This window comes from Garra rufa, chromosome 18, assembly GCF_049309525.1.
Source record: "Garra rufa chromosome 18, GarRuf1.0, whole genome shotgun sequence".
NCBI classification, from domain to species: Eukaryota; Metazoa; Chordata; class Actinopteri; order Cypriniformes; family Cyprinidae; genus Garra; species Garra rufa.
Window position 1 is genome coordinate 8,820,524 of NC_133378.1, and position 16,734 is coordinate 8,837,257.

The 16,734-nt window shown below is 35.3% G+C and overlaps 1 protein-coding gene across 1 annotated transcript in view; it reads right to left on the reverse strand.

Annotated features, from left to right (window-relative positions):
* Positions 1–297: 297 nt before the first annotated feature.
* Positions 298–16,734, reverse strand: part of LOC141291493 (Fc receptor-like protein 5) — a 28,025-nt gene continuing 11,588 nt past the window's right edge. Inside the window, exons 9-18 of the mRNA XM_073823652.1 lie at positions 16,268–16,534; positions 15,730–16,017; positions 15,304–15,558; positions 4,623–4,886; positions 4,327–4,428; positions 2,202–2,258; positions 2,067–2,120; positions 1,785–1,853; positions 1,578–1,625; positions 298–885 (exon numbers count right to left, since the gene is read on the reverse strand). Coding sequence (XP_073679753.1) covers positions 878–885; positions 1,578–1,625; positions 1,785–1,853; positions 2,067–2,120; positions 2,202–2,258; positions 4,327–4,428; positions 4,623–4,886; positions 15,304–15,558; positions 15,730–16,017; positions 16,268–16,534 — 1,412 coding nt within the window. The 3' untranslated portion in view covers positions 298–877. The remainder of the gene's footprint in view (positions 886–1,577; positions 1,626–1,784; positions 1,854–2,066; positions 2,121–2,201; positions 2,259–4,326; positions 4,429–4,622; positions 4,887–15,303; positions 15,559–15,729; positions 16,018–16,267; positions 16,535–16,734) is intronic.

Consider the following 16,734-nt stretch of genomic DNA (forward strand, 5'->3'; position numbering starts at 1 on the left):
ATTATGCAGATTTATTTTCACATCCACCTTTGCTCATATTTACCAAGGGTGCCAATATTAGTGGAGGGCACTGTATTTAAAGCATATATAACATGAGCTTCAGCGGAAGTTAACAAGCTGGCTTATCATTATGCAGAAGTTCTAAAGAACGCTCCATGCATAAAATTCCCTTTTGACACCCTTTTTTCTGAATCTAGAGGCTTTAAAAAGTAACATAAATATTAAATCAACAGTTGTGTCTAAAAAAAGAACACAATGTTATCTATAATTATAAGTCAAGGATCATTTATTGTAGCATTGAGCTAAACATGTTTATTTAAATGTAAATAATCCATAACTAAAACACTTTAAACACTCAAAATCTTAATACTTTTAAGAAAAGATCTCCAATTAAAAAAGAAAAAAAAGTAAGCATATGCCACTCACACAGAGGAAAAAATAAAAGCTTTTGTTCAATATGCAAATAAATTACAACAACAAAACAATCCAGTAGCTGTATTACAATCAATACTTTTTGTTTCCGACGGTGTGGTGTTGCAATATTTGCAAGAAGGTATAGGTATGTACAGATGTGTACAGAAATATATATATTTTTTTCTTTTGATATTTGTAATTTTACTGTTCGTTAATAAATCCCCCCTACAATCTCTGTCTTAATTTACGGCAGTGTGTCTCCACAACACAGCAGTTAAATTCTACATTTTTTAAAACCGTAAATAAGCTGGTTTTCAGCTTTTTAACATGTACAAAAGTGCAGCTGCTACTAGACAAAGTGCCGTTCAAATGCAGACATTTAAAAAAAAGGAATATGTCATTTAGCTGTGCCTCAGTGCAAATACAGAAACTCCATCATGATGTTGATCGCTGGCAAAATGCTTCAGTTTCCTGGAGAGGCAGAAATATGAGAGTATAAGCTTAAAATCTGGTTTCATGGGTTTATCTCACTTGTAAATGTTTATCTCATACTTTAAGATCATACTTCAGCCAGATTAGTAATTAATAATGAGCAGTCAGCATTTGAGATTTCACATTGCACATTAGATTTATTTGCATATTTACAGAGATAATTATTGATGAAATTACTATGTTTTTATGACAGTAAAAAGTGCATGAATATTATGCAGCATTGAGCAGCTTTATGACTGTTTCTAAACAACTAACCCAGGGTTAAAAGATGTTAACTCAGGTTTAAGTACTTTTTAACATCAACAAATGACTTTTAAGACCCACTTCTACAAAATTACAAAATGCCAGAAAAATAGTGCAATTTAACCAGTGTTATTGTTGTTAACTAAAACTAAAACCATAAAAAAGGTTAATTGAAAAAAAAAGAAAAAAAAATATTTTCATTTAGTTTAACTTGATGTACTACTAATAAAACTAAAATGAAATAAAATGACTAAAAACTATAATATAAATAAAATGAAATGAATATAAAATAAAAAGACCAAAAAAACTTAAACTTTAACAAAAATTTAAATGAAAACAGAAAATATAAAACTGTTACTATATAAAATATTAATAAAAGCTGTAATAGTTTCTCAATGATACTAAAATAACATTGTATTTAATTTTACCTTTAAATGACATCAGGCCATTGGTTTCTGATGCTGACGTTGCTTCATCTTTAAGAGAAATTTTGTCATTTGTGATTGTGTAATAGACTTATAGCTTAAAACATTATCATAATCCTGTTTTAGATGTACTGTACATAAGAAAAATAACTGATTTCTGTTACAATATTATGATATGATTTGTAGATATATGTTTATTAGGCGTCTTACCTTTAATCACACCATCCTCATGAACGGCTGAAGCACGATCAGTGATCAGTTCTTCTTTTTCCTGACATTCTGAATGATGCAGAGAGAGTGTGGTGATTACTTTTACAGTAGTTTAAAAATACAAAATCATACGTTTGGCTTCTAATACAAGCAAACAGAGAATTTGTTCACTTGTTGAGTAACCAATAGTTTGTCGCTTAATATTATTACAAAGTAGAAGGTTAGCAAAATAGCAAATTGTTAAATCACTGTTCGATTGTAATGTCAGTAAAAGACAAATACCCTCCAGCTCTGTTGGTCTGTTGTCCATGTACTCCTTCATGGGTGAAACAGTTTCTGCAGAGAAATCAAAGGCCCATATAAATGCAAATGCTAGAAATTTCACGCACACACACACACACACACTGCAAAACTTACGGTTTTTGGAGTCTGTCATTGAGAAAAACAAGTCCTCTGGGGCTGCTTCTTTTACCTCTGATGATAAGAAATACACATTTTTGTAAGAAATATTTACATGTAAAATGTCATCTAAAACACCCAAGCTAATGCTAAGTGTAAAATGTAGTCATGTTAGACAATCACAACAATACATTAACCTTGATACATGATATGTTGCTAATAAGAAATACTTCTTGAGCAGCAAACCAGCATATTAGAATAATTTGTAAAGGATCATGTGACACTGAAGACTTTATACAAGATACAGGTTCTCACAAAAGTGAGTACACCCCTCACATTTCAGCAACCATTTTAGTATATCTTCTCAAGGGACAATACTACGTTTTTGTCTGCTTGACAGGGCCATACAAAGTTGTGTATCTTGTATAAGTGCAGTTGAAATTGGGTGCTTTAAGTACAATTCTCTCATACTGTTATACATATATGTTCAACATAGCACCTCATTGCAAAGTACTCTCTAAGGATTTGAGACTTAGAATTGTTGCTCTCCACAAAGATGGCCAAGGCTATTAGAGGTTCAGTAACACCCTGAAACCGAGTTACACTACAGTGGTCAGGGTCATACAGAGGTTTTCCAATATGGGTTCCATTCAGAACAGCCCTTGCAAGAGTCGATCAACAAAGTTTAGCACTCGTTCTGTGCGTCAGGAGTAGAACCTGGCTTTAAAAAACAGATCCATGAGTGCTGCCAACATTGCTTTAAAGGTTGCAGAAGTAGAAGGTCAGCTTTTCAGTGCTCAGACCATACGCCGCACACTGCAACAAGTCGGTTTGCATAGGCATTGTCCCAGAAGGAAGCCTCATCTGAAGCTGGCTCACAAGAAAACCTGCAAACAGTTTGCTGAAGACAACCAGTCCAAGAGCATAAATTACTGGAACAATGTCCTGTGGTTTGATGAGACTAAGATAAACTTGTTTGGCTCAGATGGCGTCCAGAATGTGTGGCGATGCCCTGGTCAGGAATACCAAGAAAACTGTGTCTTGCCAACAGTCATGCATTTTGGTGGTAGCATCATGGTCCATTATGTGGTGTACATTCTGAAGCAGAACATGATGCCTTCACTCCAGAAAACTGGGCCGAACGGCAGTTTTTCAACATGATGACGATCCCAAACACACCACCAAGATGACAACTGCCTTGCTGAGGAAGCTAAAGGTGATGGGGTGGCCAAGTATGTCTCCTGAACCCTATTAAGCACCTGTGGGGCATCCTCAAGCGTAATGTGGAGAAGCACCATATATCTTCTCTGTGAGAAATGGAAGAGGATCCCAGCAACAACCTGTGCAGTTCTGGTTAATTTCAAGTCAAGAATGATCAAGGCAGTGCCAGATAACAATGGTGCTAACACAATATATTGACACTTTGGACAAGTTCACTTAGGGTGTACTCACTATTGTTGCCAGCTATTTTGACAATAATGGCTGTACGTTGAGTTATTTTCAGAGGACAGTAAATCTATACTTCTATACAAGCTGCACATTGACTACTCTAAAATATATCCAAGTTTCATTTCTATAGTATTGTCCCTTGAGAAGATATACTAAAATGGTTGCTGAAATGTGAGGGCTGTACTCACTTTTGTGAGATACTGTATATACAATAGAAAACTTTTAAAATTTAATAATATTTTTAAAAATGACTAATTTTACTCTATTTTAGATCAAATAAATGGAGCCTTAGTAAGCATAAGAGACCTTTGAATGGTAGTGTATGACAACACATTCAAGATGGTTGAATTCACAACAAAGGATTAAGTGTTTAAAAGCAATTTTATATTTTAAGGCAAGCAGCTATTTACGTATAGTGTACTAGAGGGTAAATGGTGTTTATACTGAGTGCAAATTATAGTAGACACTTTTAGACCAATTGTAAATATCAATAAATAAAACCCTGTTTACACTGTGCATATATTAAGATATTTAAACAAAGTGTAAACAGAAGTATTCTGAGCAATGAGTAACACAATGAGCAACACGGTTATTATTTTTGGTGTGAATAACACTGCATGCACGAACAACAGCATAAATAAGACTAATTTCAAAAGTATATGTATTAACCTGATAATCTGTAATCTGATTGTACCTGGTTTACGGGTGATTTTTAAAACTATGCATCCAATGATCAGGATTACAATACAGCAGACGAGACATCCAGAGATGGCCAGCAGTATTTTTCTTTTGAATACTGTAATAATGGAGAAATGCACACAGTGAGGCAAGATAAGTGAACATTGATAATAATGTTATATTTAAAACGGTTATTTCTTGTTTTTAATCTAAATCTTGAAGATCATGAAGATGACGTGACATTGTTCTATAATAATAGGCATATATAATATTTAATTTATAAATGATATAAAGTGTATTGTCATGACTCACTAATATTATTGGCTGTGAAGCCATCACTCAGAGCGGAGTACAGTGGTCTCTCTGTGTTTATTCCCTTGCACTTGAATTCACTTTGGATTGTTTCTTCATTTCCTGTCACTTTGAGTACATTTGATGATTCGTTGAGCTGCTGTCCGTTCATGAACCATGTGTAGTTCCACTGTCTGCCGTCTGAGACGTTACACCGGAGAGTCACATCCCCAGTCATGATGTCGCTCAGTTCAGTCTCCAGACTCAGAGATGCAGGTGGACAAGCTTGGAACAAAGTAATATGTTACTTTATAAATGTACTAGGGGTGGGCATAGATTCATTTTTTTAATCTAGATTAATCTAGATTAAATCTTGGAATTAATCTAGATTAATCTAGATTAAAATGGCTAATTTGAATTCTGATGAAGGCATTCAGAATATGTGTGCTACCCAAATAATGACTAAAAGTAAGTCTTCGAGAACGGGCCAGGTGGCGCATTAGATCAGGCGCTCATCTCCTGTTTCCAAAATGCATCACAAACTGCTTGACAATTGCATTTACAACAGAATTACCTATACAAACTTGTGTAACCAAGTGCTTCTGCGCAAAAGGCTGCACGGCGTGCGCGTTGCCGTTAAATACAATCAATCCGGGCATGGATTTCTGCGTGCATAGTCTTCCATTAAACTGCGTTGAAAGCGTCAATTCAGTTGTTGCATATAGTTTAACCCCTTAGTGTTCCAACGTTCCACCGGCGGAACGTTTTGCATTGAGTTAAGTTTGACAGGAACGCTAAGGGGTTAATGTCTTTATTTCGGGATTATCAAAGTAAATTATAACTCACGTGCCCCAGTAAAAAGGGTCTAGCAACGCACCTGCCCTGAAGCGGCTTCATAACTGCATCAATGTCAGCACGTCTCATTTGATGTGGTAATTTCACAGAAGTTGGAGACTCGTTCTCGCCCCCTACAGTGCAATTCGACTAGGTATACGTCATCCGCGCTAAAATATCAAGGTGAAAGTCATCATATCTTGCGTAGTTTAGACCCAGCTCCCAACCCAACTTTGAGAATAGATTAACGGCGATATTTTTTTTATCGCCCGATAAGAGTCTCACGTTAACGCAGCACGTTAACGCCGATAACGGCCCACCACTAAAATGTACATATAAAACTATTCAAAATGTACAGTACTAAAAACACTTCTTTTTCATATATGTTCAAAGTATATTATGCAGTAAACTCCACTTTTAAAGTGATACTGTCATCTGAAGAGGAAAGTCACACATTGTTAGAATCACCAGTTGGATGGCCACCAGAGGACACTCCACCTCAGAAGCTTACTATTCCATCAAGACAACATGCTAAGGTGTTGTCCATCAGTAGGACTATTTAAGCTGTACACTCGCACACACTCATTAACAAGTATTGTTTTCTCTGGACTTAATTCGTATTGTTTTTTCCTTGCTCCTAGTTCAGGCCCGTCACCAAGGGGGGGCATTGGGGGGCAGTGCCCCCCCAAGTGACTCTACGTGCCCCCCTGCCCATGACCGCGAGTTAACTTACTTTTGAGAACAAAAAACATTGATCTAGCATTAAATACTGCCAAACAAATCATCTAGCTCTAAAGGAGCACTAATCTCTACAACGGTAAACTAATATGAAGCTAATAACTAATCGTTTCTGTAACCTTTTTGGGATGTTGCATAAAAAACGCTGGATGGAAACGCCAAGATGCGCATTAATTCTAAAAATGCGCTTAAAAACTTATTTGCTAAGTAGGATAAAATTCTTATCCGGTAAGAAAACATATGCATAAACTCGATGGAAACACTTTTAGCTAATACATAGCTAAAACTGTCAGCCGTGGCCTAATGGTTAGAGAGTCTGACTTGTAACCCAAAGGTTGCAGGTTCGAGTCCCAGGTCCGGCAGGGATTGTAGGTGGAGATTGTGAATGTACAGCACTCTCTCCACCCTCAATGAGTCCCTTGAGCAAGGCACTGATCCCCCAACTGCTCCCCGGGCGCCGCAGCAATGGCTGCCCACTGCTCTGGATGTGTGTTCATGGTGTGTGTGTTCACTACTGTGTGTGTGCACTTGGATGGGTTAAATGCAGAGCACAAATTCCTAGTATGGGTTACCATACTTGGCCTCACTTCACCTCCTCCTCCTCCATATCGAAAAGAAGTTTCGGTAACACTTTCTATGCCTGTGTTTATAATAAATTATAAGGGTATTCTTAAGGCATTATAATACATTTATAATGCATTATAAAAAAAAATTATAATATGTTGTATCATCTTATGAGTATTCATAAGAACAGTTTTAATGTATTATAATGTTTTACTTATTTGTGGTTATAGCTTTTAAGAGTATGATTACCTCCTCATAGTTATAACGTTATAAATAACGTATTATAAGTCTCATATTTTGCCATGTTTCTCATGTCACTTTACTTAGAGCATACAAAGACCACTTATAAGTAATAATAATAATATTTCTCAAAGAGCTATAAGATCAGGTATTAGATGAGATAAATGTGTAATATGACACATTTGTATTATCAGTTTGATTATTTTGATGGTACCCTTTAGACAGCTTTTGATAAGTAACTCTGCAACTGCATGTCAGCTAACAGTAATTATTATTAGTAGTATGCAAAATATATGCTAACACTGTATTTTGATGGCACCCCAAATGACAAACTGATTATAAGTAACTTGAGATTAAGTATGTGAAACTTCTACTCTGCCTAACCTTAACCTAAGTCTACTAATAATCTAAGGAGTGTTAGTTGACATGTAGTTGAAACGTTGCTTATAGTCAGTAGAATAAGGGGACCATCAAAATAAAATATAATATAAATGAAAAAAATAAATAATGTAATATGATATAGTCCATTATAAATTAGGTAGATTAAATATGTGTTATAAATAATCATAATCGTAAAAGTTATAACCTCAAACACTGAAGTATTATAATGTATTATAATTGTTGTTATGAGTATTCATAAGATGATATAACATATTATAAGGTTTATTATAATGCATTATGCAGTCATTATAATGCCTTAGAAATACCCTCATAATGTATTATAAATAGGGGCTTCATAGAAAGTGTTACCGAAGTTTCAAAGTGCTTTGAACTCCCAGAACTGTTTTCCCAAACAGCAGGCTCTGAAAATAAGATAGCATGACTGCGATTCGTCTGCGCGCTCTGAAGCTCATAATTTATTGTATACAACAGTGATGCGCGGGTAAATGTATAAACAACCCGAACCCGATCGATGTTTTCAACTAACCAGCCCGCAACTCGGACCGCAAAAAAATAAATAAAAGGTAAATATTGTACCCGACCCGCTTCCTGACCCGCATGTTTAATATTTGCGACTGACAACAGCAATTATATGCGGCTATGCGTGTCAAACATCATTTGGCATTAATTAGGTTATTTTTAGGTATTAGGTAAAATTAGGTAATTTTGTCAAAAGAAATGTTCTTGATTACAAGAAAAATACATGTTCTTGTTGTGATTTATTTTGTCTTTCCTTTATACAAATTTAAATAGTTTCGTTTTCGAAGTACTCTAAATTATGTCAGTGATTCTCTGGTGTTAAATATGATCAAGAATTATTTTATTTCGATCTACAGTGTAATAAAAGTTAAGGAAAAGATTAGCCTATAGCTTTAAATATATATAGACTACAAGCTAATTCCTTTTTTCTTAACTTTTAACTTCTAAAAATTATCAAGAATAGTATATCAACTTAATAGGCTGTTAACGACTTTTCTTATACAAACATAACGAATGCACTTCAAAACGAAGTTTTCATATATAAATTCAGGAATCACGAATATGACAAAATAATATTATTTTATATATATTATTTGTATAGTTATAATAGTTGTATCAAATGAATAAGGAAATTATAGTGCCTTGAATTTATTAACTAATGTTTAATTTCGTTAATTTCGCTCTCTGGAAATGTAAAGAAAAAATACAGTTTTTTACTTGGAATTCGTTTTAATCCCTGGTTTTAAACATGAGATCATTTATATACTGTATTATTGCTTGAATAAACGTTTAAAATAGTGCTAAATTTTATAATTAAGGAAATTAAACAGACCTAGGCATTTGAAAAGACATAGTGAAATGTGTCTAATAATTCCAAAAAGAAAGAGAAGCATTGGACATAATCAAAATATTCGAGACATTTATTAGGAATACCATTTTCTTAACAATTAAGATGCTGCATGTGTTTATCCAGTCTAATCGAAGTGTGCGTCTCTCCCCCGACTTTCCCAACAAAAATCCTACCCCCTCTCAAAAAACACATAAAGCTGACATTACTGAGCTATATGCGTTTAAAAGTAGCCTATTAAAATGGTACATTGCTCAGTTCAACTGTTGGGAAATCGGGCATTTTGTCCCGCGTCAGCATTTATTCAACAGTTAATAACGCTCAACATTCAAAAGGTAAATATTATTCAGCCAATAAAGTGTAGGTCTATGTATTTCATAGAAAATTGTGTCCTACTATATAAATTACAAAGGTTTAATTGGCATCTTTATTTTAAGTTGGCCTGTAGATGTGAAAAAATATTTGTATTCTTGCCGAAAGATGCATGCAGTATGCGTTTCAGTTTCTCTTGAAATTCGTATGGTTAGACTTGTATGGTGTTTATAACGAATGCCATTACAATTTGTCATTTATTTCATAATGTTTATTTATAAATTGGTACTATAATTTTGTAGCTGCTCATATTTTCAGATTTTTATGTTCGTCTGTCTGAATAGGCTAATTTAAAGGATTTGTCGACAACAATACAATTTTTCTCTCAATACAATTTTGCCTGATATGTGTATAGCAGTTTTTTTTAATTCATGCAGCAAATGTTTTAAAACTAGTAAGTACATAATAAATACGTTGTCACAAATTCGTTGTAAATTACAACATTCATTGTTATAGGCCTATATAGATGAAAGAATATTGTTTTAGCAAAGTATATAGTCGCATATAACATTATAGTGATGTATCGATAAATATTAGACAGTGCATATGTTAACAGCCACGTGATTCCTTAAAAAAATTCTTCTTTTGCTCAGCTGCGAATACAATAGCAGACATGTCTGTGATCGGCTATTGTTCAACGCTGCAAAAACATGCTTTAAAATATGTCTTAATATAGAACTTTATTCAAGTTAATGTTTTATATATAATTATATTTAAATTATTATATATAAAAAGTGTGCCCCCCTATGAAAACGAAATGCCCCCCCAATGAAAATTTTCTGGCGACGGCCCTGTCCTAGTTTCCTTGTATTCCCTGCCTAGATTTGATCTCGGACTGTTTCATGTTTTTAGGTTGGTTTGAGAAAGCCAGCTTCTTTTTCTGAGACTAACATTTCTGACTGCTACTCCTCCTAGAGCTTTAACTCTACAAACTCCATCTATCCATCCATCTATCCATCTATCTATCTATCTATCTATCTATCTATCTATCTATCTATCTATCTATCTATCTATCTATCTATCTATCTATCTATCTATCTATCTATCTATCTCTAGCTTACCCCAACAACTAGAATCATGCTAGTAGCTTGCTAATCATGTTAGAAACATTCTAGTAACTTGCTAATCATGCTAACAACATGGTAATACCTTGCTAATCATGTTCACAACATGTTGCTAACATGCTAATCATGGTAGCAACATGCTAGTGACATGCTAATCATTCTATCAACATGGTAGTGACATGCTAGTCATGCTAGTACCTAGCTAATCATGCTAGCAACATGCTAACATCTATCTATCTATCTATCTATCTATCTATCTATCTATCTATCTATCTATCTATCTATCTATCTATCTATCTATCTATCTATCTATCTATCTATCTATCTATCACTAGCTTACCCTAGCAACTAGAATGTATAGCTTGCTAATCATGTTAACAATATGCTAGCAACTTGCTAATCATGCTAGCAACATGTTAGTGGCATGCCAGGCATGCTAGAAGCATGTTAGTAACTTGCTAATCATGCTAGCAACATGTGAGAAACATGCTAGTAATTTGTTAATCATGCTAGCAACATGGTAGTGACATGCTAGTCATGCTATAAACATGCTAGTAGCTTGCTAATTATTACTAGCAACATGCTATCAACTTGTTAATCATTCTAACAACTTGTTAATCATGCTAGAAAAATGCTAGCAACTTACAAATCATGCTACAAACATGCTAGAAACATGCTAGCAATTTGCTAATCATGCTAGAAACATACTAAAAACTTGCTAATCATGTTAGAATCATGCTAACAACATTCTAGCAACCTGCTAATCATGCTAGAATCATGCTAGCAACTTTCTAATCGTGCTACAAACATACTAACAACTTGCCAATCATGCTAGAAACATACTAACAACTTGCCAATCATGTTAGAAACATACTAACAACTTGCCAATCATGCTAGAAACATACTAACAACTTGCCAATCATGCTAGAAACATACTAACAACTTGCCAATCATGTTAGAAACATACTAACAACTTGCCAGTCATGCTAGAAACATACTAACAACTTGCCAATCATGTTAGAAACATACTAACAACTTGCCAATCATGTTAGAAACATACTAACAACTTGCCAGTCATGCTAGAAACATACTAACAACTTGCCAATCATGTTAGAAACATATTAACAACTTGCCAGTCATGCTAGAAACATACTAACAACTTGCCAATCATGCTAGAAACATACTAACAACTTGCCAATCATGTTAGAAACAAACTATCAACTTGCCAGTCATGTTAGAAACATACTAACAACTTGCCAATCATGTTAAAAACATACTAACAACTTGTCAATCATGGTAGAAACATACTAACAACTTGCCAATCATGTTAGAAACATACTAACAACTTGCCAATCATGTTAGAAACATATTAACAACTTGCCAATCATGCTAGAAACATACTAACAACTTGCCAATCATGTTAGAAACATATTAACAACTTACCAGTCATGCTAGAAACATACTAACAACTTGCCAATCATGCTAGAAACATACTAACAACTTGTCAATCATGTTAGAAACATATTATGGCCACAGCCATATCACCCTGCAGCCCAAGATCGGTTGCTCACTGAAGCTAAGCAGGGCTGAGCCTGGTCAGTACCTGGATGGGAGACCTCCTGGGAAAACTAGGTTGCTGTTGGAAGAGGTGTTAGTGAGGCCAGCAGGGGGTGCTCACCCTGTGGTCTATGTGGGTCCTAATGCCCCAGTATAATGATGGGGACACTATACTGTAAAAAGCACTGTCCTTCGGATGAGACGTTAAACCGAGGTCCTGACTCTCTGTGGTCACAAAAAATCCCATGGCACTTCTCATAAAAGAGTAGGGGTGTAACCCCGGTGTCCTGGCCAAATTCCCTCCACTGGCCCTAGTCAATCATGGCCTCCTAATAATCCCCTTCCATTAAATTGACTATATCACTCTCTCCTCTCCACCTGTAGCTGGTGTGTGGTGAGCGCACTGGCGCCGTTGTACTGTGGCTGTTGACGCATCATCCAAGTGGATGCTGCACACTGGTGGTGGTTGAGGAGAGATCCCCCATATGATTGTAAAGCGCTTTGGGTGTACGGAAATACACAATGAAAGCGCTATACAAATGCATCATTCATTCATTCATTCATTAGCAACTTGCTAATCATGTTAGAAACATACTAACAACTTGCCAATCATGCTAGAAACATACTAACAGCTTGCCAATCATGTTAGAAACATATTAACAACTTGCCAATCATGTTAGAAACATATTAACAACTTGCCAATCATGTTAGAAACATACTAACAACTTGCCAATCATGCTAGAAACATACTAACAACTTGCCAATCATGTTAAAAACATACTAGCAACTTGCCAATCATGTTAGAAACATACAGGTCCTTCTCAAAAAATTAGCATATTGTGATAAAGTTCATTATTTTCTGTAATGTACTGATAAACATTAGACTTTCATATATTTTAGATTCATTACACACATTTGAATGTAGTTCTAGCCTTTTATTGTTTTAATATTGATGATTTTGGCATACAGCTCATGAAAACCCAAAATTCCTATCTCAAAAAATTAGCATATTTCATCCGACCAATAAAAGAAGTGTGTTTTTAATACAAAAAAAGTCAACCTTCAAATAATTGAAGGAGGCAATCAGCCTGTGGCACTGCTGAGGTGTTATGGAGGCCCAGGATGCTTCGATAGCGGCCTTAAGCTCATCCAGAGTGTTGGGTCTTGCGTCTCTCAACTTTCTCTTCACAATATCCCACAGATTCTCTATGGGGTTCAGGTCAGGAGAGTTGGCAGGCCAATTGAGCACAGTAATACCATGGTCAGTAAACCATTTACCAGTGGTTTTGGCACTGTGAGCAGGTGCCAGGTCGTGCTGAAAAATGAAATCTTCATCTCCATAAAGCTTTTCAGCAGATGGAAGCATGAAGTGCTCCAAAATCTCCTGATAGCTAGCTGCATTGACCCTGCCCTTGATAGCTTAAGGCCGCTATCGAAGCATCCTGGGCCTCCATAACACCTCAGCAGTGCCACAGGCTGATTGCCTCCATGCCACGCCGCATTGAAGCAGTCATTTCTGCAAAAGGATTCCCGACCAAGTATTGAGTGCATAACTGAACATAATTATTTGAAGGTTGACTTTTTTTGTATTAAAAACACTTTTCTTTTATTGGTCGGATGAAATATGAGCTGTATGCCATAATCATCAATATTAAAACAAGAAAAGGATAGAACTACTTTCAAATGTGTGTAATGAATCTAAAATATATGAAAGTCTAATGTTTATCAATACATTACAGAAAATAATGAACTTTATCACAATATGCTAATTTTTTGAGAAGGACCTGTACTAGCAACTTGCCAATCATGTTAGAAACATACTAACAACTTGCCAGTCATGCTAGAAACATACTAACAACTTGCCAATCATGTTAGAAACATACTAACAACTTGCCAATCATGTTAGAAACATACTAACAACTTGTCAATCATGTTAGAAACATACTAACAACTTGCCAATCATGTGAAAAACATACTAACAACTTGCCAATCATGCTAGAAACATACTAACAACTTGTCAATCATGTTAGAAACATACTAACAACTTGCTAATCAGGCTAGAAACATACTAACAACTTGCCAATCAGGCTAGAAACATACTAACAACTTGCTAATCAGGCTAGAAACATACTAACAACTTGCCAATCATGTTAGAAACATACTAACAACTTGCCAATCATGTTAGAAACATACTAACAACTTGCCAATCATGTTAGAAACATACTAACAACTTGTCAATCATGTTAGAAACATACTAACAACTTGCCAATCATGTTAAAAACATACTAACAACTTGCCAATCATGTTAGAAACATACTAACAACTTGCCAATCGTCAATCATGTTAGAAACATACTAACAACTTGCTAATCAGGCTAGAAACATACTAACCCTGGTGAAAAAACCAGCTAAAACCAGCCTAGGCTGGTTGGCTGGTTTTAGCTGGTCAACCAGCCTGGTTTTAGCTGGTCATAGCTGGGAGGCAGGCTGGTTTTAGAGGGGTTTTGGCCATTTTTCCAGCCTGGCCAGGCTGGGAGACCAGCTAAAACCAGCCATTTCCAGCTTAAACCAGCTAAGACCAGCCAACCAGCCTAGGCTGGTTTTAGCTGTTTTTTTCAGCAGGGAACAACTTGTCAATCATGCTAGAAACATATTAACAACTTGCCAATCATGTTAAAAACATACTAACAACTTGTCAATCATGTTAGAAACATACTAACAACTTGCCAATCATGTTAGAAACATACTAACAACTTGCCAATCATGTTAGAAACATACTAACAACTTGTCAATCATACTAGAAACATATTAACAACTTGCCAATCATGCTAGAAACATACTAACAACTTGTCAATCATGTTAGAAACATACTAACAACTTGCTAATCAGGCTAGAAACATACTAACAACTTGCTAATCAGGCTAGAAACATACTAACAACTTGCTAATCAGGCTAGAAACATACTAACAACTTACCAATCATGCTAGAAACATACTAGTAACTTGCCAATCATGCTAGAAACATACTAACAACTTGTCAATCATGTTAGAAATATACTAACAACTTGCTAATCAGGCTAGAAACATACTAACAACTTGCTAATCAGGCTAGAAACATACTAACAACTTGCTAATCAGGCTAGAAACATACTAACAACTTACCAATCATGCTAGAAACATACTAGTAACTTGCCAATCATGTTAGAAACATACTAACAACTTGCTTTTAACTTTTAAAAGTTATATTTTTTAACTTCTCAAACTTATTTTAACTTTTAAAACTTTCTGGTCAGGCTTTCTCAAGCCAACTTAATTTTCTTTATCTAGTTTATGATTGTTTGTTTGCTGCCTAGACTGACCTTTGCATCTTATTTGGAAAACCTTTTTGTTTTGCCCTGGGACATTAAAAAAGGCTGCATTTGGATCCCCTCTCCGTTGTCACAGTCCCCCGTTACACACGTTGTAAACAACATGGCATGAGTGTAAATGCATGTCAAGTTATTTTAAACTTGTTTAGTGCACTGCCATGGTTATATGCTATAAATGAAATATAGGAAGTTTATATACCTTTAACTCGCACTTGTAGAGTCTCACTGTCCACTGAGAATTCTCCTCTCTTTGCTTCGCAGTGATAGTCACCAGTGTCAGTGAGAGATACTGAGTTGATTGTGAATTCTGGTTTTGTGGTCAGAGGATTTGAGTCTTTATGCCAGTGGTATTTCCAACCATCTCCTGGCATATTACAATGAAGCTGGACTTGCTCCTCAGTGTAGAACAAATCAAACCACTCATGTTTTGTAATGGTTACGTCTGGTGTTGTATCTAAGAGTCACAGAGGTGAAACAAAAATTGCTTGAGTTGCATGTGCTTGTTGTTCTAGGTAATCTAGTACTAAATGATCTGAATTGCCCAATTAAAATCCCTTGGAAGCTGCAAAGACTGACACTTTCTGTAGTACAAATGTCAACAGTTAAGAAGTTAAACCATACTTGCCATTAATATGAAGTTGCACAGCTTTAGTTAGTCCTGTAGTGACTGACGTTCTCTTCAGATATTTTCCTCTGCAGGTGTACTGTCCCGAATGATCTGCTTTAGATGAGCTGATGAAGAGTGTATTTCCAGATAAGGAAATGCCCTCATCCTTAAGCTGAGCTCCGTTTTTAAACCAGTCATAGCCCCAATTTTTTGAATCTTCATTGATTGAACACTTCAGAGTCACTTTCTCATTTGGGTAAAACATAGTCCATTGAGACTCTAAAGACAATTTCGGTTGAGGCCGTTCTGCACATATAAACACAAGAACAATATAACAGAGCTAGACATTTTTAGACATACTGTAATACAAAAATATAGGTGCTTCACGATGTAAAAAGGTAAAAAAGAGATGTTTTTTAAAGAATCTTTGACTGAATGGTTCTTTGTGGAACCAATAATGGTTCTTCTATGGCATCGCTGTGAAGAACCTTTTAAACAACCTTTATTTTTTTAAGAGTGAATGCCTGGATAAAGTATAAAAAAAGATCAATCGTACCTTTTATAGTCAGTTTTTTAGAGTCTTTGGATAAAAATTTGGTCTCTTTCCTTTCTACTTGACAAGTGTATGTACCATCATGAGAGAGGTCAGCACTAGGGATAGTGTAAATGTGATCTTGCACTTTTACTTCCGCTGAATCTTTTCTCCACAGAAATATCCATTGTGATGTCTTCTCTTTAATTCTACAATTGAGTTCGACTTGTTCTTCAGTGTAGATCTCAGAATCTGATGGATCTTGCTCCAGAACAAGTGTTGGCTGTGGTCCTTTAAGTATAAATATATATATATATATATATAAAAAAAAAAAAATCAATATAATTTATACTTAACTATTATAAAACTAAAGACTAAGAGAATTATATTCATGCACGTTTTATTTTTAAATTATACACAGTGTTCAAACTCTTAAATTAGCATTAAGCTTATAAACATCCAAAATTAAATAAACTGTTTTCTGAAATGAG